This window comes from Bos taurus, chromosome 8, assembly GCF_002263795.3.
Source record: "Bos taurus isolate L1 Dominette 01449 registration number 42190680 breed Hereford chromosome 8, ARS-UCD2.0, whole genome shotgun sequence".
Classification (NCBI taxonomy): domain Eukaryota; kingdom Metazoa; phylum Chordata; class Mammalia; order Artiodactyla; family Bovidae; genus Bos; species Bos taurus.
Window position 1 is genome coordinate 80,869,694 of NC_037335.1, and position 23,325 is coordinate 80,893,018.

At 45.6% G+C, this 23,325-nt stretch overlaps 1 protein-coding gene across 4 annotated transcripts in view; it reads left to right on the forward strand.

The window, feature by feature from the left end:
* DAPK1 (death associated protein kinase 1) overlaps positions 1-23,325 on the forward strand; it is a 209,989-nt gene that overhangs the window by 158,595 nt on the left and 28,069 nt on the right. For all 4 annotated transcript variants that reach the window (XM_024995907.2, NM_001206038.2, XM_024995909.2 and 1 more), the window contains exons 12-19: positions 28-147; positions 611-709; positions 1,544-1,642; positions 3,060-3,158; positions 4,048-4,245; positions 5,822-6,019; positions 10,477-10,575; positions 17,219-17,296. In XM_024995907.2, coding sequence (XP_024851675.1) covers positions 28-147; positions 611-709; positions 1,544-1,642; positions 3,060-3,158; positions 4,048-4,245; positions 5,822-6,019; positions 10,477-10,575; positions 17,219-17,296 — 990 coding nt within the window. The remainder of the gene's footprint in view (positions 1-27; positions 148-610; positions 710-1,543; positions 1,643-3,059; positions 3,159-4,047; positions 4,246-5,821; positions 6,020-10,476; positions 10,576-17,218; positions 17,297-23,325) is intronic.

Below are 23,325 nucleotides of genomic sequence, written 5' to 3' on the forward strand. Positions count from 1 at the left end.
TTTTCCCTCTTCCGTGTCTCTCTCAAGGATGAGGAAGACTCCTTTGTGATGAAAGCTATCATCCATGCCATCAACGATGACAATGTCCCAGGCCTGCAGCACCTCCTGGGCTCCTTGTCCAACTACGACGTTAACCAGCCCAACAAGGTCTGATGCTGTCCTGCCAGGGGGGGTAGGGGTCAGGGGTCATAGTGACTGTGCTCCTCCAAGTCCAAGGTGGAGAGAACCCACCTGCTTCTCCATTCGTCTTTCCTGTGTAAACTCCATACTGTGGGGAAAATCACTTCTGCTTAGAAAGTGAATTGAATTAGAAATAAGGTCGTTGTGCATTGAGGGCCTTTCTTCACACAAGGCCTTTCTATACGCAGCTAGCATGCCCCTCTAACCATGAAATTTTATATGTACTCATCTTGCAAATGAAAATGTCACTTTTGGTTGTGAATCCAAAAGAGGGCAGGCTACCATTTCCTCCTGTGTCTACTCTTGTCAGGCAGGGCAGGTCTGTGTCTGTGGAGACACAGGAAGGCGTCTGGGGCAGCGGTGGTAGTTTAGGCTTTTCCTTTCCTATCAAACCTGAAAAATTGTATTTTTTTTTTCTTGCCTTTTCCAGCATGGGACTCCTCCATTACTTATTGCTGCTGGCTGTGGGAATATTCAAATACTACAGTTGCTCATTAAGAGAGGCTCAAGAATTGACATCCAGGATAAGGTCATAATTCTGTTTTATTGCAAAAGGAATTATTTTTTAAGTATTTCCAAATGTCTCTAATCATAGAGGTAACAGAGAAAAATACCACATATGCCCTACTTCATTTCTTAGTTTCCTGTAAAGGGAGATGAACTGATTAAGTAGTCTGGTCCTGTCTAACAGGTTATAAGGGAAAAGGCAAACATTGATCTTCCTCATGGCTCTGTTACTCAGCGTCTGCCTTTCTTTGTGCCCTGCCCAGACTGACTCCTTACTGATCACATTGACTCAGTGGTGTTAATTGATGTTATATTTGGAGAAGTTTTCATTATCCAATTAATCTCATCAGAAATGTATTTTCCCACATGTTTATTAGGGTAACAGAATAAGGCAGATATGCTTTGAGGTGTATACCTTGCTGTGAGTGTAGACACAAGTGATGACCAGCTAATTGTCATTACAATGGATCTGTCATCAGCTTCCATAGACTTTCAGCAGCACTGTTAATAGCCTAGAACTGGCCCTTGACAATATAGGGAATTCTAACTGGAAGTTGAAATGAAGGTTTTAGGGGGAAAAAAAAACCTTTTTATTTTAAGATAATTCTAGATTAAAAAAAAATCTAGAGAGATAATATAGAAAGCTCACTTATCCCTTTCACCCAGCTTTCTGGAATGTTCATGTCTTACATAACCTTGGTCCCTTTGTCAAACCAGAAACTGAAGTGGGGTTTTATTCCTCTTGGGAGTTGCTCCTTTGGTGTTTGCCATCACACAGGAAAAGAAATATAGCAACTGAGTGATGTGTGTGTTCAGATCCATCTGGGAGCATGACTCTGCCTTGGTTTTTGTACAGGGTGGATCCAATGCCATCTACTGGGCCTCTCGGCATGGCCATGTAGATACCTTGAAATTTCTCAATGAGAACAAATGCCCTCTGGACGTTAAAGACAAGGTAAGGCCACTTCTCTTCTTATGGAAAGTGATAAAAGACTGCATTTGAGTGTTGGCATGCCATCTGCATCATTACCCAAAAAATAAGAATTCGGGACCAAAATCTTCCTACAGAAAATTTAATTTAGAAGTTTCTTTTTGCTGGTGACTTGGTCTAACATTAAAACCTGATTTTAGCTGAAATATGCCAAGTGGTCTTCATATTATGTGAGCCGTGAACTATCTTCCCTGTAACATGAAAACTCAAAAGTTCTGCTAGAAGGATAACCAGAAAGTGACCCGAGTCCTGGTCCTCCTCTCACCTCCTCTTCCTCTTTGACATGACTGACTCTGCTGACCTTGACCACTGGTACTAGAAGGGGTAATGAGACAGTGCAAGTAAAGTTAAGGCTTTGGGGATTAAAATGGTATAAATATTATTAATTTGGGAAGATACCCTGCTTTCACACACCATGTTTCATCCACTCCACACAATACTCCTGTGAGTTAATTGCAGGGCTGGGGCTTGCACCTAGGGTTCCTACTTTCTCATCTGTATGTATTCTACTATGTATGTAACCCTTCTCTGCTTCTAATACTAGTAGACTGATTTGTTATGTTCAGTCAGGGCTGTCACATACAGTTGTATGGATTGTGCACTGTACCATACCTAAGGGAGAAGGGATGACATTCACATTCCATGTTCAGTTGCTCAGTCATGTTCAACTCTTTGCAACCCCATTGATTGTAGCCCATCAGGCTCCTCTGTCCATGGAATTTTCCAGGCAAGTATACTGGAATGGGTTGTCATTTAAAGACATACTTTTATTATAGCAGTTTTATGTCAGGTGGCAACAAATATCTCATTGTTTTAGATAAGTTTATTCTGACAGTTTTATGGCAGATATAAGTAAAATATCTTAAGAAGTTGCATCTATTACAAATTCACAGAATATGTTATTGTAGGGGCTAGTGGTAATACTTACAAAAATCTCTGAGGATGTAAGAAATTATATTCTAAACGTAGTGAAATCAGAAACTTGCTAGTAAATAAAACCTTGTGTTCAAGTAACTTAATATTAAACAAGGAATTTTGTGTTTTGAAAAAAATTCACATAGCTGGAAGCACCAGTTTATGAAGATTAGGAACATCCATCACAGAAAAGGAAATGGACTCTCACCTGTGGGGTGGGTAGGGTGGGTGGCATTACACACAAGAGAGGCCAGGTGTGTGAGTTTAACACTAGCGACATGGTGGACACCCCACCACGGGGTCCCTGGCCCAGTCACCAAAGGGGCATCTGGCCTGAGAGGGACAGGCACCGCCTCAGGGGGAACGTGGAGCCAGGCATGTGTGGGAGTGGGCCTCCAGTCCTGTGTGTTCTAGTCCCTGGAGACGTTTTCAGGGGGCTCTGAATCTTTGGCTGTGTCTTTTGCAGTCTGGAGAGACAGCCCTTCATGTGGCAGCTCGCTACGGCCACGCTGATGTGGTTCAGTTACTGTGCAGCTTCGGCTCGAATCCTAACTTCCAGGACAAGGTGGGTCACAGTAGCTGATGTCCTCACTTCTTCCTACTCTTTGCATGCATGCACACAGCCAAATGATAGGCTTGGGTATTTTGGAGGTGCATCCAAGTTAGGTTTTCTGCTTAAATTACAGAGGGCAGGGACTCAAACAAAAGCACTGCCATTCATTCATTCATGAATCCTCTGAACAACCCTTCAGTTCTCATTTTACAGATGAGGAAACTGAGGCAGAGAGAGGTTCGGGAACTTGCCTAAGATAGCACAGCTTGGTAGTGGTGGAGCTGGTGCTCAAACCCGCACAGACTGGTTCCAGAGTCTGTGTTCATAACCGCTACAGTGTAACAGCCTCTTGTAGACAAATATCTATGTGTCTGATGGTGTTGGTCATGAATATGTAGACCTGATGACCAGTCCTTTTTGTTGAAGCATGGTTATCTTGGCCCTTTCTCTGCCAGAGCAATAATCCATTTATGTGACTCATCTTTGTGCTATGTTCGTGACAGGAATCTTGAGACAGGTTTGTTAGAGGAGTTCTTGCTCAAAGAAATGCTCTCCCTCTGTTAGTAATCACAAATGAAGTAAACTATTGCACTTTCACAGGAAAGATGCTATATGTCCACACACGCAGGGGCTCCATTGTTCAGAGGAGCTGAGCCCATGGTGCCAGTGGGCTCTGCAAAGTCAATTGTCAGTAAAATGCTGGAGAAAGCTGGATTTGAATTAAGGAAAGGCATCAGACCCAGCCCATTATTTCATGTTAACATTTTGCTCCAATAGCTGCAAGCCCTTTCTCTCCACTGCCTTGAGTTTGCTGCCAAATTTGGTTAGGACTCTCACCATGCCTGTACTTTCTCTCATCTTATTGCATTCTCCTCTTCTCTGTGCTTCTCTCCTTGGCCAGGAAGAAGAAACCCCCCTGCACTGTGCTGCCTGGCACGGCTATTACTCTGTGGCCAAAGCCCTTTGTGAAGCCGGCTGCAATGTGAACATTAAGAACAGAGAAGGCGAGACCCCCCTCCTGACGGCCTCCGCCAGGGGCTACCAAGACATCGTGGAGTGTCTGGCCGAGCACGGAGCCGACCTTAATGCATCCGACAAGGTGCTTTTTGGGTGAAAGTATCCCACTTGCTGAAAAGTCATCTAGTGGGGGCTACAGGGACCACAAGACTTCTCAATTCGTTTACCTAAAATAACTTAAATGCCACAAGTTATAATTATCCTTTCTCTTCTCCAATCTAAACATTCTAGGATTCTCAATTCTGTTTCATAATTAATGTTCATTTGTGGGATGCAGCAAAATTTATGAGGTGGTCAAACAATTCAAGTCTATTTTATTTTTAGCTTTGGAGTAGGTACAGTGATGATCATGGAACCCAAGACAAATCCTCATTTAGTACTGAAATTGGCAATGCACTATTGATTTGTAGATAGACAAAGAAATAGGTGGTTTATTTACTTCCATCACCTGCTATTTTGTAGAAAGACAATAAACTATTCTTATTTGTTTGCTAACAATTCTAGACAAGGTTTCCCTTCTTTAATTAAGCCAATTCAGCATAATCTTTTCTTACTGTGAACTGCAGTGAAACTGATGCTACATCCATGGTGGTTTTGGAACACTGTGGTTCATTTAGTCACTGCCCTCTGTGGAGTATTCTCTTGGTACAGAGCAGCCGTTCTCAAGTGGGCAGTGACCTTGACCCCAGGTGACATTAGGAAGTGGCTGGAGACGTATTTTTGGGTCGTCACAGCGAGGATAGGGTGTCTAGAAGATAAAGCCCAGCGGCTCTGTTGAACAGCCTGCAATTCCTAGGAAAGGCCCCAAATGTTAACAGGGCTGAGGTTGAATAACCCTAGAGTAGATGAGTTACAGAAATGCTTCTAAGCTCCCTCTACCCAGCTCCTAAAACTCAGCACTTATCTTCACCAGGGGCTCTACAGGGAGAATGAACTCCCAGGCTGGTGCTGTGTGGGTGCAGAGGTTAAATATGTTATATTTGCTTCTTAGGGCTTCCCTGGTGGCTCAGTGGTAAAGAACCTTCCTTCCAGTGCAGGTGACGTGGGTTCAATCCCTGGGTTGGGAAGATCCCCTGGAGAAGGAAATGGCAACCCACTCTAGTACTCTTGCCTGGGAAATCCCATGGACAGAGGAGCCTGGTGGGATACAGTCCATGGGGTCACAAAAGAGTCAGACACAACTTAGTGACTAAGCAACAACAGTTTGCTTCTCATCTGTGTGATAGACATCACCTCGCTTTCTCAGTTTCTCAGAGTACAAAATAAAACAATAAACTCTCTACTTAGGAAGTTAGTAAAGATCACTGAGCAAATGTTTTCCAAATACTTGATAAAACAGGCCACTGGAGAACCAACAATGACGTAAGTCCTATGAATTCAGACACAAGAAGGAGTGTGGTGTCTTCCTACCTGAATGTACTGGCCAAGCCTAGATTAATTAAACTGATGGTCAGCTTTACCCGTGATTATTCAGAGTGAGACATGTGGGGCCTCACCTCAACCCCGCCAGGAGTAAAGTTTGTGGTTTTTAATCCTCCTTCAGGCTTTGCAGTAACGGTCCCATTACCAGTTAAACCTGACCCAGTGAGGCTAGAAAGGCAACCAGCCAGTTCCACATGCCCGATCAAAACTGCTCACGGCCCTGGCGTTTGTTACAGGATGGACACATTGCTCTACATCTTGCCGTGAGACGATGTCAGATGGAGGTCATCCAGACTCTCATCAGCCAGGGCAGTTCCGTCGATTTCCAAGACAGGCATGGCAACACCCCCCTCCATGTGGCCTGCAAAGATGGCAACGTGCCGATTGTGCTGGCCCTCTGTGAAGCCAACTGCAATTTGGATCTCTCCAACAAGGTAAAGCTGGAGGGAAGATCTCTGCACAGTCTCTGTGTCTAGCTGCTTCTGGGTCTGGGCAAGTTTCTCTCTTCACTGTTCATAGTCAGTATTGCTTTTATGGACCTGTTCTTTTTCATAGGGCTCTCCACTTTAAGTGTATTTTGTGTATGACTTTTTAATAATTTCCTATAGTTTATTAATTTAATAAATTGTTCAATAATTATTTAACTATTAAATAAATATTATATAGGAAATTATTTAATTTCCTATAGACTATTAATTTAATAATAGTCACAGAAAAGTATTACATTAATACTTCCTGCTGAGACTGGCTTACCATTTATGAGCATCTAGAAAGAGAGCAGAAAAGGCAATGGCACCCCACTCCAGTACTCTTGCCTGGAAAATCCCATGGACAGAGGAGCCTGGTGGGCTGCAGTCCATGGGGTCGCTAAGAGTCAGACATGACTGAGTGACTTCACTTTCACTTTTCACTTTCATGCATTGGAGACGGAAATGGCAACCCACTCCAGTGTTCTTGCCTGGAGAATCCCAGGGACAGAGGAGCCTGGTGGGCTGCCGTCTATGGGGTCGCATAGAGTCAGACACAACTGAAGCGACTTAGCAGCAGCAGCAGCAGCAGGAGCAGAAAGAGAGAGAAGGAGGGAGGGCAGGGGAGAGAGTGTGTGTGTATGTTCTCTTCCTGGAGAAGAATCAAAGAACACGGTACAAATCAGGGCACTGAGTGTTCAGGAAAACACCTAATGAGTTATATGATTGAAATTCCTAGAACCAGATTTCTCCAGTTTCCCTCATTTGAGAGTTTTATGGTCAAAAATTCATAACATCTTTCTTGTGCTAAATACATTTGGTAAGACTAAGGGGATACTATCATTTGGTGAATGATAAAGAAATAAAAATCCCCATATGTTGACTTCTAGAAATTCTAGAAATTAGCTAACACCTTCTCTTTTCCCTGAATGCCATCTAGATTTTCATTACCAAGTATGGTAGAACAGGTGGATAGTCATGTGGTTTCAGCTCTGTAACTGTATGAAAGGCAAGCACTATTCTATTACCATTATGTTAAAAACAAAGTCCAAGTAGAATTAATTTTGTAATTGCAGGAAATATTTGTTTATAAGTGGCAGACATGATACCAGCAGAATTTAATATGGTTTGTTTAAGGTAAAAGAATAACTGAAATACCTGGAAAATTATGCTTCTACCAAAAAAAAAATCCTTCTTGCATATTATGTGATTAATTCTAATAGAAATTGAAATAGGTAATCTTCATATTCTGGAAATATGAAAAGGCAATATCCTAAGTCCTAGCCATCAGCTGCTGGTTGCTTTCTTAGTTTATCCTTTTCTAATCTTGCCAAGTCAGTTATATAAGTGGCTTAAGGAAGAAACTAAATGTAATATAATATTAAGCAGCATCAAGAGGTTGGCTTTCCTTCCAGGAGTCTTTAAATGAATAAAAAGCAGATTTAGGGACCTCGTGGCACTCATTTGAATGGCTGTGACTTGGCCATTGTACATGTTGACTTTGTGAGTCTTACACCTTCAGAAGAGCTGGTGTCAGCTTGTTTTTCTCTTCCATTTTTTTGTTGCTTGTTTTAGGAAAGATGATGCAGTCTATAGAGGAACTTAAAGTCAGAGAAAGGCCTTGTTTCCCCAGAAAGCATATCTGACTTTACATGGACTGACCCTGGTAACCAATTGCATGGCCATGGCACAGTGACAGCCACGTCGCCCAGGCAGACTGTCACTCCTTTCCCGTGCCCTGCCGTTTCCTTACCTGGATTCCATTCCCCCAGAGATACACACGGCCATTCAGATCCTACCCCTGTCATCAGTATGTGACAGGAGCTTGTCATGATTTCTGACAGTCATTGCAGTGAAACAGGCATTTCTCTATCTGCCTTCTTCTCATGTGTAAATCAGGAGACTGGCTATTTAACTCGGCTGCATCAGGGAATGTGGAAGAAGAGAGGAACTGGACGATACAGACAGTACACACTTAACCCTTTGTTCTCTTCTGGATTGGCTCTTCTGATCAGCAAAGGGAGAAAAAGCATGTTGACACATGCATAGGTGTACACGCACATACACACACACACACAGATGTGCACACACACCCAGGATCTGCCCAAGAATTCCGTGCCTGCCAGGTATTGATGAACGAATGCCTTTTTCTGACAACACTGTGCAAGGTGTGATGTGAAGGGGCTGGGAGGTGGGCAGCAGGGAGTGATTCTTGTCCTCAGGCTGCTTGCAGACAGACACAGGGACATTTCACTATAAGAGCATCTCGTGTTATAACCACTACTGTGATAGAGACACTGGCACTCCAGAAGCATGGGCATCTGGACACTAAAGAAACTGGGAAAAGCTGTTCACAGGTGATTATTTTAAATGATTGGGATTTGGACAGATGGAGAAGAGGGGAAAAGCATATTTCAAGAAGAGGGAGGCAGCCAGGAAGGGGAATTGAGTCCAGATGGTGAAAGACCTTGAATATAATGTTAAGGAGTTTGAGTTTTGTTCGGTCAAACATTGGAGGCCATCAAAGTGTAAACTCTCCTGGTCTTTTATTCATCATATGTCTCTTCCTTGACCCTTTCCCCTTCTGTAAAACTATGCATCTTGTTACCCAGGACTGTCTTCCTTACACAGAAATCCAAACACGTCCTCCAAATCTTCCAAACCAACTCCTTACTTTTCACTTTAGCTCTGGGGTATTTGAGAGCTTCATATCTGTTTTCTAAGTGACTCTAGGAGTTAACAGTAAACAAAACATAAATATGCACACACACTGCAGCATTACTTATAGTAGCAAAAAATGGAACCACCTTAAGTGTCCATCCTCAGCAGGCTAACTAAATAAGTTATGCTATATCTAAATATTGGATATTATTCAGGTATCTGAAAGAATGTAATAGGTTTTCTTATAGACATGGAGAAGTATTCAATCTGTTGTCAGATGAATAAAGCAAGTTGACAGAATGGAAGGTGGAATATGATTATGTCTTCGCTTTTCAAATTATTTCTCTCCACTTATGAATTCGTAGAGAAAAGCCTGGAAGGTTTGTGTGGGGCTAGCTCTGAGTGCGGGAACTTGGGGGAGCGGAAGGAAAAGTCTTCATTTTTCTACTGTGTATCCTTCTATGTCGTTTGGATATTAAATGAGCATGTGTTACCTTCTTAACAAAAACCTACATTTATTTGTACATAAACAGCACAAAACAGAGACAGCCAAACTTGCTCAGTTCATAATTTCCATTGTGTAAAATAATTTATTTTTTTCTGGTTTCCCCAGAGCAAAAGAAAAACCTTAATAAGTTCCAGGAGTTCCCTAGTAACCTAATGGTGAGAATTCTGGGCTTTCACTGCCATGGCCCAGGTTCGGTCCTGGTCAGGAGCTGAGATGCCACAAGCTGTGTCGCGCAGCCAAAAAAGAAAAAAAAAAAATTGTTTAAATGCCTTTGTTGTTGTTCAGTCGCTCGGTTGTGTCCGACTGTTTGCTACCCCGTAGACTGCAGCACTCCAGGCTGCTTAAGTTCTGTTTATTAAGTTATTCCACCCAAACAACCTAATATTTCAGGAGCTGATGGAACAAACGATTCACATAAATTGAAAGAAAGCTATTTTTATTTAATTCTCAATTGACCACAGTTGTGTACTAATGGAAGGTGTGTGCTTGCTGGGCACCTCACGACTCTTTAAACCTTGGACTCAGAGTGGACACCACCACCCCTATATCCTGTTCTATGTGGATCTTCACAAGATACCTGCTTTGTATCACAGCCGCCGCCAACCCCATGCTGTGCATACACAATGTCACTGAAAGGAAGGCAGTCCCAGCTAATTTGAGACACTGGACTGCCTGAAGCTAGTAGTTTCCCTGATGTCTGAACCTGCTGGTTCCATCAAAAATTTAAAATATTCCTCAGCATCCCCTTGAATACACTGCAGTGCCCCCAGATACCTTGGCACACGTTTTGGGAGCCGTAGGCAATCAAAACTGCTGGGTATGGCCGTGGCGTTTCACCTCATTAGAGCGTCTTCACTTTCTGTCCTTCCATGCCTTCTTCCCTTGCTGTATCTAAATCTGAGCCACAGTGCAAATCTTTCCGGAACTTTGGGGCCTTCAGCCCTGACTCATGCCTCCTTTCTGCCAGCACAGCAGGAGACTTAATTTAGTTATTTTATGATAAGCCTCCCACTCTTTCAGCCTTTGAAGTTTTATTTTAAAGTCACTCTGTTAGCTGAGAAATACTTGAAAACATTTTGTTTGGCTTGCCTCCCCAAGGAAATGGCAAGTTTCTGGAGAAAGGAGACCTCGCCTCCTATCTCTTCCTTGTGGCTCCCAGATCCTTACACAGTGCTGGCCCCGTGAGATTCCCTCCACACATGTCATCCTTGTCAGCAAGAGTGAGGACTCTCCCGGGTCTTTTTGTCTCCTGCAGTATGGACGGACGCCTCTGCACCTTGCCGCCAACAACGGGATTCTGGACGTGGTCCGCTACCTGTGTCTGACGGGCGCCAATGTGGAGGCGCTGACCTCGGTGAGTAGCCCTCTGGCAGAAGAAAATGACTGCAAATGTCTCAGGCCTCGAGGGCACGAGAGGGAAGGTATTGCTTGGCAACTGCACTGCGAAGCAGACAGGCTGCTATTAAGCTCCAGCTCCTCCGCAGGCAGTTATGTAAACATCTGCCCACACAAACCCAGGGTAAGATCTTGTTAATGCCTCATCCTCTCCTTTCCCCAGACCCGCACTGCGGGGAACACCTGCTGTTTCCCACTGGCCTTTTCGTTTCCTGTGTTACACAACAGGCCTTCATGTTTTGTATTAGCTTGTGTTTATCTTTTCTAAGTGTGCCCCCTCCACTGTGGGGGACTGGAGGGGCCATGGGCTTTCAGAGAGGGAGGAGGAAGGCCCCTCGGTGTGGGGGGGAACAGGTGACAAGAACTGTCCTCTCGTCTTTGAAAGGTCTGGCTTTGCTCTTAGGCCTGCGTGCATGCGGTAGTGTCCGACTCTTTTGCGACCCTATGGACTGTAGCCCGCCAGGCTCCTCTGTCCATGGGATTCTCCAGAATACTGCAGTGGGTTGCTGTGCCCTTCTCCAGGGGATCTTCCCCACCCCAGGGACCTAACCCACATCTCTTATGTCTCCTGCATTGGCAGGTGGTTTTTTTTTTGTTTTTTTTTTTTTACCACTAGCATCACCTGGGAAGCCACAGCATATTTTAAAATGAGGTTTCTTTAGTTTCCTTCACTCCTGACACTCCCCATTCCAGACCTGGTACCTCCCTGCAGAAGAAACCCTTTGATCCTCATTTCGAGGATACCAGAGAAGAACAACGTGTCTGCGGATGAGATAAGGTTGCTGTTTTACAGCTGCAGTGAAACATTATCTTTTGAGCTGTTTCTGGCCCGGCAGTGGGTTGAGTCTCCACTGGCTCATGTGGGAGATTCCTAAAACTCACAAGAGCTTTACTAACACAAATTGTTTCTTTAGAGGAGACCCACTGGAGTTTTAAAACATGGCAGCTAACCTTGGGAAAATCAGGGATCTGAAGCTGGAGACTCATACAGGGGATGGCAAACTGTGGACCACAGACCAAATTCAGCCTGCTGCCCACTTCTGTTAATAAAGTTTTATTGGGATACTGCCATGCCTGTTGTTTACATATTGTCTGCAGCCATTTTCACTCTTCAAGGGGAGACTTGAGCAATTGCAGCAGAGACCCTAAGGCCCTCAGACCCCCAAATATCTGCTCTCAGGCCCTTTACAGAAAATGGTTGCTAACTCCTGGCCTAGGGTGTTGCCTCCCTGGCTGCACAAATGTGACAAGAATGTCATTCCCTGTCCACAAGCAGGGGGTCTGTTTTCTGCAGTGTTGAGCCCTGAGCTGGGCTCCTCTGCAGGCCCAGTGATGACCAGTGCTCTACATGGGACTGGACCTTCTTAGGGCACCTGCTCACCCATCACAAGCCCACCCACAGCCACCTATGAACCTGATGTTCCATTATCAAACTTTCCCCAACCATGTGTAGGCACTCAATCCAGTTACTCCACAGTAGAGCACTTATATACATTTTTACAAGAAGAAATATTTTTTTTTTACAGATATTGCCTCATAAAAAGTAAACTGTCGACAATGGCTGTGAAGATGCCAGCAGCTGCTCCTGCTGCCAGCCTGGCAGTGTGGGTCAGGGTCTTGGGCCTCTACTGGGTCCTCAGGCTTCCCCATGACCTCTGTGAAAGTGAAGTGAAAGTTGCTCAGACGTGTCTGACTCTTTGCGACCCCATGGACTGTAGCGTGCCACACTCCTCTGTCCATGGAATTCTCCAGGCAAGAATGCTGGAGTGGGTTGCTGTTCCCTTCTCCAGAGAATCTTCCTGACCCAGGAAGGAATCGAACCCAGGTCTCCTGCATTGCAGATGGACTCTTTGCCAGCTGAGCTTCCAGGGAAGCCCTGACCTCTGTGAGGCCACAGCTGTCTCCCCATGCCTTCCCCACAGCAGCTGCCTCCAGCCTTGGGCTCGCCCTCTGGAGGCTCTCAGGTGTACCTGCCCTCCCTGCCAGCTCACTGCAGATGCTCCTTCTTGGTCCTGCGAGTCCACTTCCTGGGGGCTCCATTGTTTATTCATTCAGCAGATACTGAGCACACACTGCACACCGGACAGACACGAGGGACACAGTGGGGCCGCGATAGGCGAGCTGGCCCTCCCTTGAGAAACGTCCAGTCTAGTGGGAGAGTCAGAACCAAGGGTCACAGCAAGGATCACAGTGAATATGCAGCTACAGAGTGGGACCTGAGCCAGTTGGGAGCCAGGGTCCCCAGGGGTTTCCAGAGGTCAGGAGCACTCCTCAGAGAAAGAGGAGGACAGTCTGAGCCCAGAAGAAAGACTGTGGGCTGGAGCATAGGGGGATGACGGGGCTGGATGTGCATGGCCTCCCCAGCAGGCGCAGTGGAAACCACGCTGGCTCCACGCAGGAAGGGCGTTATCATGGAGGTGCCCTGATGCAGGCCTAGGCTGGCTCCATAGAAGGACAGCGTGCTGCCTGTGTCATTCTAAACTTTCTAATAGCCACATCTGATGAGGAAAAAGACAGGAAGTCAGTATCAGTCATATACTAAAAGTAATATATAAAGTAAAATATTTTGTACATAATATGCCAAATATTATCATTTTGACTTGCAATCATTATATTTAAATTACTGAGATATATCCGGTTCTCTGATTTAAGTCTTCAAAATCTGTCTGATTTAAGTTCTCTGATTTAAGTTTTCATCCACAGCATGTCTTAGCTCCACATTTCCAGCCCCAGAAGCTGCATGGGGAATGGAAAATGAAAATGAAAGTAAGTCGCTCAGTCGTATCTGACTGTTTGTGACCCCATGGACAGTAGCCCACCAGGCTCCTCTGTCCATGGAATTTGGCTGCCACATTATGGACAACACCCTCCAGCCCGTTTTGTCAGCGGGCTTTTCTCCTCTGCCTGACAGCACTGCTCTTCCCGGTCAGCACCACAGCCCTCGACCCTACAGCGCCCCCCAGCTGCTCCCTTTCCTCTCCCAACCTGTTCCTCAGCCAGGATGGCCAGGAAATCTTCTGACTATCTGGTTCTCTTTTTCCTTGCTTCCCACTTCTCCTCTACCCGCCACAGTCTGTCGTCGAATCCCTGTGACTCAGCAGAGGGAGTCACCTCGCTTTTTTGTTGTTGTTATTTAGTCACTAAGTCATGTCTGACTCTCTGTGACCCCAAGGACTGTAGAGCCCACCAGGCTCCTTTGTCTTTGGGATTGCCCAGGCAAGAATACTAGAGTGGGTTGCCATTTCCTCCTCCGCGGGATCTTCCTGACACAGGGATCAAACCTATGTCTCCTGCTTGGTGAGCGGATTCTTTACCACCGGGCCACCTGGGAAGCCCTCAAAACTTCTTTGTTGTAAAATAAAGCAGATTTTCTTTTTAAGAAAGGACAGGAACAAAAGAACTTGGTGAATTTGACAAACGCCTTTGTAGCCCTATTGAGATCAAAAAATAGAACTTCAGAGGCCACCCCAGAAGCTCCCCGTGGCCTGTCCCAGCCACAGTGCACCCCAACCCCCCACCCCGAGTGTAAGCCCCACTCTGACTTTGTAGTTCTCTAAGCATTTCCTTCCTTGCCTTTCTTTGAGGTCTTTCTCACCCATGAGCCAGCAGTCACATCTAGTTATCTCTTCAGGACATGGTACTTCCTTGACACCCACCCCTGTCTTAGATAAGAAAATCCTACTTGCCCTTCTTCCCCTCCCACCTCTGCTGCCCTCCTCCAGCTCTAGGTCTTCTTGCTGCTGCTCCACCCCACCTGGCAAGCTGCCCTCCCACTCTCTGCCCTCTGCTCCTCTCAGAAGCCCCATGGCTGTAGCTGCACCTGGGAACTCAGACCCGCATCCGAATCTCCAGCCCTGTTTGACTCCTGAGCACTGGCACCAAGCCTTGCCATTTCTGCTGTCTCAGGGCCTTTGCACTTGCTGTTTTGTTGTTGTTGTTATTTGTTTTTTTCCTTTTGCAAAACTTCCTTGGGTATCCAAATGGCTTGCTCTCTCACCTCCTTCAGGTTTTGACTCAAAGGTCACCTTCTCAATGATGCCAGCCTCCTAGACCACCGTGTATGACAAAGAAGGCAGAGAGTGCTTGGGCTCACTTGTGGGCCAGCTTCAGAGCTGGCACCTTGCTTAGCATGGGACTGGGATGAGGAGATCTAGCTCCTACACCTTTCCTTCTTGGACGGAAAGCTGGGGAGGGGGACGCTGGGGACACTCTCAGCTCTTTTTTCATTAATTACCGCTGCTTGCTTTTTCAGCTCATGGTGCTTCATTTATTTGTTTTTGTCTAATCTGCCCAAGAACCTATGCAATAGAGTGTCATTTCTCATCTCATGGGTGAAGAAACCCAGGTTCTAGGAGGCCAAGTGACTGACCACATAGTCTGGGAGGGACGGAATCTGAATTAAACCCGGGTCCTTCTCACTCTAGAGTTCAGCCTCTTTCCAAACTCTGGCAAAGAGTTCTTTTGGAAGCTGAACAGTGTCCTTTAGAGCAATACTTTTTGCAAACTGTAGAGTACCATGCAAACATAAGGAAGTATTGGTGGCAGTTTTCCTGTCATTTGAGAGACTCGACAGTGGAGAATAACTTTGCCAGTGAACAAACATCCTGTGTCTGAGTGCTATGCAGGTCTAAGGCCTTTGAGAGAAATCTATGGTCAGTCACACCAGAAGACAGAAGATTTTAAGTTGAGGTTCAGATTTCTTCCAACTAAGGCAATGGTTCCAAAACCTATTGGAACCATTGCCTTAGTTGGAAGCCATTCTATTGGCTGCACAATAGAATCACGTGGGAGGGCTTAGAACCCTGATGTCCAGGTCACACCTCAGAAAGGTAGAAGGTGAGTATGCAGGTGGGAACCTGGCAGCAGAAGTTCTTAAAGACCCCAGTGACTCCAGGGCGCCATGGGGTTTGAGAAGTAAGGCCTGTCCTTATCATGTCAGTAAGGACCTACAGTCTGGTATGACCCCCTTGTTTGGATGCGGTGTCCGACAACTTACCTCATTCACCCCAAAGCAAACTAGAAGCTTTTGTCTGCCCACTGGGGCCACTGCAGGACTTGACAGCGGGGAGTGGGCAGAGAGAGGTGGGCAACATGAGTGCAGAGCACACCTCCCAGGAGCACCCACCGAGCTCCAACCACAGCCTACGACCATGCTTCTCAAGTTGGGCAGTTTCACTGCTCAGGAAACATTTGGCAATGTCCAGAGACACTGGACTTCCCTTGTGGCTCAGATGGTAAAGGGCTTTCCTTGTAACTCAGATGGTAAAGAATCCACCTGCAATGTGAGAGACTTGGGTTCAATCCCTGGGTTGGGAAGATCCACTGGAGGAGAGCATGGCAACCCACTCCATTATTTTTGCCTGGAGAATCTCCGTGGACAGAGGAGCCTGGTGGGCCAACAGTCCACGGGGTCGCAAAGAGTCAGACATGACTGAGCGACTAAGCACAGCACAGAGACACTGGGTTGGCACAGCTGGTGCAAGGGAAATCTGCTGGTGTCTAGTGGTAGAGGCCAGGGTGCTGCTTGACATCTCACAGTGTACGGGACAGCCTCCCATGGCAGGGAATCGTCCTGGCCAGAATGTCAGCAGTGCTGAGACTGAGGTGATGTGATGGTTGGGATTGTGACCTGGGCTGCGAGATTGGCAGGTATGCTGTCAGTCAGATCCGGGCATCCCCCCGCTTCCTCAGGAATGGTACTTGAACTGTCCCTAGAAAACACTGACAGATGGGCCAAAGGCTGCTTAGTCTTCTCATTTAAGAAATATTGCTTTTATTTCTTTGGAAATTGCTTCTCATCTTTTCTACTTTTAAATTTGTAATGATTCCTAAGCTGCAGCAGAGCAGTCCCTCAGTCTCCGATCCCTCCTCTGTGATGGGTGAACAACTAGTGTTCCCACCGCCCGGGAGCACCTCTGAGGTTTCTACGCTCAACGCACTGAGACTGCGAGGAGGCGCTCGAAAAACATTAGCCATCATCGTGCATGTTCACAGCCTGGAAACAAATTTGTTCAGTATGAGACTGCAGCCCTGTGAAAATTCTCTAATTAAAAAGCAAACACTGAAGTGCCGTGGACCCTTATTTCCACCTTTTATGTTTCACTGAAGATCTTCAGATCCAAATTGTCTGTAAAACTCAGCCTTTTCTTTGAAATGCACAGTAATTACCAGTAACTAGCTTGATATGAGTGCTGAGGTTTGTCCCTGGAAGGATTCTAAGACATTAGCTTCCACTAACTAGAATTTGGCAGCTAATGACAGTCTTTATCGTTGGCCTAATTGGAGGGAGGTTCAGGATGCAGAGTAATCTGCCTGCTAATGAGGTGCCCGGTTTGATTAAAGCCTGTGGGCCTGAGACATCTTGCCTTTGGACCTCAAAGCACCAATGCATGGTTTTTTCCTACTTTCCTTATCTTCCTTTCCTGGACCATCAGTGAAATCAGGATTCCACAGAAAAGGGAATAATTCAGGACAGGGTCTTTTGTCCACCTTATTTGCTTCTGATGCCTGTTACACTGTTTCTGTCTCAGAAGGTGATGTTGGTGTGTGGAACACACAGTTCTCTGCAGCGAAGGAAAAAACTAATCATTTCTCTCCAACAGGATGGAAAGACAGCAGAAGATCTTGCGAAATCGGAACAGCATGAACACGTAGCAGGCCTCCTCACAAGACTCCGAAAGGTGAGAAATTGTTTGTGCTCTGAAATGCTCTGTGCTTTTTATGTGAAAAATTCTGTCTTGTCCCTTATAAATGCTGAGAATGAACAATCTGTTGGACACACAGATGGTACCAAAAGGCACCTGTCCTGGGCTGTGGTTTGCTTATCGATTTGCATAAACGTGTCGGCCACCTCTCTGGTTTCTTCTTCTGTGTTAGGACTTGGAAATCACTGGCCTCTTTTTGCAGTCACTGTGCCTGATTTTCCTCCTCTCACCCTGTCTATAATACCTGCTCCCGTGAAGTAGAGGGGAAATGAAAAAGCTGACCCTGCTTCTTTCTTTCTTAATGTTTCGAGCTCCAAAATATCACATATGCTCTAGCTTATCAAACATCATGGCTGTAAGGTTTAAGAAGATATGACAAAAATAAATAAATGCAGGTATGCCGTTTCAGCCCACATCACAGCAGTGTGTACGGAGAGACTTCAAAACAGTCACACCCTTTAAGTTAGGGATTCTCTGTGACTCTATCCTAAAGAAATCAAAGAAATGCATTAAAAAAAAAAAAAAAAGTTGTATGCATGAAGATGTCCATTGCAGTGTTATTTATAAAAACTGGCAATTAAAATCAGAAATGTTGGATGACCAACAATAATGTCTGATAAACTGTCATACAGCTATAAAATGGAATGGATTTTGGCCTTTAAAATGTTCCTAAAGAGGTTTTAGTAACAGGAATTTAATGTTTCAGATGTTCCTAGGCTGCAAAGCAGAAGATGAATTATGTGCACATTATAATTCCAGCTATGTTTTTTCAAATACATATAAAGAAAATGTTAACAGTGATGTCTTTGGGTTTAGCTTTCTTAATTGACAGTCTCTTCTTTAAACATAACTCTGTTGTTTCCAAACTTCCTAAAATAATCGTGTAATAACTTTTTAAAAAAAGGACAAATGTTATAGAAATTTTAAAAATTACTCAGTTAATTTAAGTGTTCATGAAAAAGTATTATTTCAAATAAGCTCAGGGTATCCTACAAAGACCCTGCCATATAAATTGAAAAGTGCCTGGGGGAGGGATAACAATGTTTTAACTTTCACAGCTACTAAAAGTTTGAATTGATATAATGGTCCCCTGGTCCTGGTTACAGGGAAAGGGCAAGGGGACACATGCAGAGATTGGAATGATTTCAGTGCCTGGAGTTGGCCCGGGGAAGATAATGGACTTTCACACCTTTGTGCTTTGGAGTCTGTGAACTGATAAACACTGAGATCCCCCCAGGCCACTGCTGGGATTCAGTCTCCCCTTTGATCTAGAATTTCTGGAAGAGATCCCGGCTTATTCACACATTCTTAGAGGAAAAACTTACATTAACTCTGGACTTCATGTTCTCCCACTCTGTGCCCCCACAGACTGTGGGGGAGAATCTGGACTAGCAAAGCAAGGGAAAACTTTTTGTTTACAGGCAAAACAAAAGGGGGCTGTGCAGGAACCTATGAGACTGTCAGCCAGTCAGCAATGAACTTTCACATAAAATCTCCTCATCTTAAAACTCGCTTTATTTGAAGTGATATTCAGCCAAATGAAACACAACTTCAAGCCAGATTGACTCAGAGGCCACCAGTTTGTAACCTCTGACTTTTGCTGGATTTTATTGTAGGGAGCCCCGCATTTGAGTATAGAATTCTATGTTTATATAGATTATCACACTTTAAGGGCTGTTTTTTTTGTTTTTTTGTTTTTTTTTTAAATGGAAACAGTATCTTTTGCTTGCTTGCTTGTTTTTTAATATTTCTCTCTTTGGCTGCACCGGGTTTTAGTTGCAGCATGTGGGATCCAGTTCCCTGACCCGGTATCAAACCTGGGCTCCCTGCACTGGGAGCACGGAGTCTTAGCCAATGGACCACAGGGAAGTCCCATAATAAGGGCTGTTTTAAACTGAGTCCCCCATTATAATATTCATTGATAGTGAAAAGAAACCGAAGCAAATCTGGCCTTTCCACAGTTTGGGTGAGTACACATTTTTACAGTTAATACCTCTAGTATGGTCCACTATTAGGAAGAAACATTTTATTAGGCTCAACACCTTAGCAGGTATATAAACATGCTGAATCAGGTATTCTTAGGTTTCCCAAATTCCACAAAGCGGGATTTTAACCTGCCTGCCTCCGCTGGCACCATCGTCCTGCTCTGAGCCCAGCATCGTCCTTGCCGGTGTTTTGTGGGCTCAGTTGGTGCACGGGCAGCCCCTCTCACAAATGTAGCACTCTGGACAGTACTGTTGCCTCATACTTTCTTGGCTTGAAGTGCGGTTCATCATCTCAGAAACGCTTGTTCCACAGCAGTGCTCCAGGGAAAGGTACAGCCTGCTCATCTTAAAGCAACAATCAGCTGCAAGCCATGATCTTCCATGGCCTAATAGTCACCCCAGGAAACACCCTCTTCTGGCCAAGGGACAAGGCTTTTCCTTGGACTGTGCTGTTTTAGTGCCCATCTACCCCTTAGGAAGATACTTTTATTTAAAAACATTGCTATGCTAGATACAAGCCCAAGCCCAGATGTCCATTCCAGCAGGTCAGAAACAGCAGACAAATGCCATTAAAAAAGACAGGAAGGAGAGCACTCTACAAGATAGCCAAGGTTGGGTGGATTGGATGAGTGGGGCTCAAAGCACTTTCTCACGTTATCTGATTCCTGTATTTCTTGCTGTGCTTCAACCACTTTTATAATTAGGAATATAAATAGTAAGTGAAGCCACATGCAGCTCAAGGAAGGGTGGCTGTCCCCAGACTGGAATTTTGAACTCGGTGTGGCGTGGGTTCTTGTACAGTCCCAGTTTGGGGCTTTCCCCTTTTTTTTTTTCTTTCCTTCCATTAATTAGTACTTTTGCTTTCTGATGTCTAGACTTTTTCAAGAGGGGTGGGAGAAGGAATATTACAGCGTTTAGTCTTTTACCATTATCCTATGATTTTTGTAAGGAGATGAAGAAAGTCATTACGATGCCTGTGAATATAGTACATCATCCCTCTTGGAGCCCAGAATCTACTGGGAGATTCCCCTCTCGTCTTTGCTTTGAGAGGCAAAATATAGGGTAAAGGCTGAGAGCACAGATTCAGGAGTCCCCGCTCTGCCACACCTTCATGCTGGGTGAACTACCAATCTGCTTAACAGGCTGGGCCTTAGTTTCCCTGTTTGTTAAATGGGATGAGTACAGTGCTACTCACAGGATGGTGGTAAGGGTCAGGCAGGTGGTGTAAACGATGTCCTTAGAGCAGTGCCTTGCACACCCTGAGCACCGTGAGTTTGCCACAGTCGGCATCCTAGTTCGCATCCTGCAGACCACCCTCCAGGTCCAGGGGAACTATTGAGGTTTCCTTGGGGCCACCTCTTGTGACCCAGCCCGCAGGAGCAGATGTTGGGGTGGCAGCAGTGGCAGCAGTGGCAGCTCTGGCAGGGTACGTTTGAGAGTCGTTTTTAGTAACAGCCACCATTGACGCTCAGTGTGTGTGGCAGCCCTGTAATTTTACATCCCTGAGTTGCGGATGTTCCCGCAGGAAACCCGGTCTCCACTAGGTTAAGCAACATGCTAATTACAGAGCAGAGACCCAGACCAAAACAGAAATGCCTGCTTTCGGGGCTCGATCAGGGGCTCAGGACTCCTTCAGACTCAATTCTCCAACAGCCCAGGATGGTCCTTCCCTCCAGTGGGGTCACCCGCTTGGTGGCAGACATGGGTCACTTCCCTCGAGATAATGCAGAGCCCTGTGCCCTTCAGCGGAGTCTCCCCAACTTCATGTTCGACAAGATCCTCGTAATCATTTGCTTTAGTCATGCCTTCAAATGACTCTATTCCTCAGCTTTTCCCTTAGCCAGAAAGGGAGGAGTTGACTGCCAAACATTTCTAACCATTCTCTATCTTTAAAAAAAAAAAAAATGTAAATCCCAAAATAAATAACTGCTTGGGATTTCGGGACACCCAGTACTGGAACCTGGTTATTGAAAATAATCATGATGTCCCAGTGTGTCTGGAAAATGCATCGCAGAGGACTCGTGGGCGGTTGCCTTAAGGAGCAGGCTCTACCTGCAGAGAAAGCCAAGAAAGGTGATTTGTTTGCAGTGGTAACCTGCAATGGGTCATCTGCAGGAAGAGACTGCCCACAGCCCTGTACAGTGGGTGAGGGGAATGGAAGAAGGTAATTTACACTGAGGGGCATTTTATCACCTTTCCTTCAGTGTCATTTTCTGTTCCAGGCTGCAGTGTTTCTTACCAGGGTGCTGTCAGAATTTGGGGGTGGGTGGAACTTCCTGTCCTTGCAGGATGCAAGGACCCCCAAGGATCTAATGTCAAGCACCCCCTCCCACATTCATTGTGGAAACCAAAAGACTGCCTCTGTTCCTTTCCTGACACCCCCAGGCGTGGTGCCAGCCTCTGCTCACCCACTCCACGTGCATCCTAAGCGCAGTCACTGGGTGGAGTCTGTGTCTGGAGCAGCAGGGGTTGGCCATAAGGTGCCTTGCTCAGCCGTTTGGTTTTTCAGGGCCAAATTAGCGACAGAAATGCTCCCTGTGTTTTCACCTCTCATCAGTTGTCAAGCCTAGGAACGTGTTCTTAAACATCTGTTAGGGGTAAGCCATGGTGCTTTCTCTTCTGAAAAAAGAACCAAAGTCATCTTGTTGAGCTGCATAGGGCAGCGGAGGGTGGGCTGGAGGAGAGTGAGAGGAGATGACATCCCTAAAGCAGGGGGCTGACCGTGGGAGGTGAGACCTGCAGCCAGCGCATCCGCATCTGGGCAGGTAGGGGAGAGGGCAGCCGAGCTGGGGCTTGTGAGGGAAGGAAGAACACAGCGAATCTTCCTCTCTGACCCAGTTCAACAGGAGATGATGGGGTGGTGGCATGTGGGAGCCCATGGTAATGTCTGGGAGAGCCCACCATACACATCTCTCCCCAACTGCGTGTTCCGTGCCGTCACATTCGGGGCTGAAATCAGCTGTGGTAGTGGTATTTACACCACAGGAATCAGCAAACACTGGTCAGGCTTCACCTTTTGCCCGAAACCCCAGCCTGCTCCCCCCGCCATCTCCTGCAGTGAGCTGGTTTCCCAGCACACCATTGTTTTAGGGGCCTCTGGGGGCCCCCTTAGCTCCACCATGCATGGTAGGTATCACTTTCTTATAAGGAGCTGCACCCTCTTCTGTCCCCTGTGTTCACCCCCACTGCTAAACAAAGCCCCCTTCAGCCCTCCAAACCTGCTCAAGAACTCTGCTCACTTAACCAAACCAGTTCTGCTCCTAGAAAAAGGGGAGCTTGTTATAACAGGCGGGGAAGGGGGTAGCACTTAGATTTTGTACTGGCATCCATTTTTACTATCATATCAAGGTCTATTCTTTCCTGATTTTAAAACACTAGTTTTAAGGGGGTTGAGGAGTCAGCTTATTTTTATTTTGTTTGATTGTCCTTCTAATCAGCTTTTCTGTAAACTGATATTAAAAGTAGTTGCTTTTCCTAAGTCTGAGACTAGATGGTGAAGAAAGATGCCCAGGAATAGTTTGAAAAAATAGGACAAAGTTGGGAGCTTGCCCAAAATTTAGAATTCACCACAAGTAAACTGCATTTGCATAATTAAGAGTTGCTGCTCCCATCCTGTGGGTCTAATTGCATCCTGCCACGTGCAGAGAGCCACGTCACCTCTCCATTCTCTTATCTCTCTTTCCCAGGCAGGGAGATGGCTCTCGATCTCCCATCAACCTTGCTGTTTAGTCACTTTTGCCGATGAGAAAGTGAAAGCTGAATTGCCAGGGGGTAGAAGGTGCTGGAAGAAAGGAAATTAGAAACCCCTGTCGACTAAAAAATATAGTCAGAATGTGAAAGTAGAGTTATTTTATTTGGTGGGAATATTTAGGACTCTGAGGCAGGGAGACAGCATCTCAGTAGCTCTGAGAAAACTGCTCCAAAGAGGCAGGAGGGGAAGTCAGGCTATATACAATTTTGTAACAAAGGGAGCAGGCATTTTGAACATCAAAGATTGGATATCAAACGAAGGAATTTAGC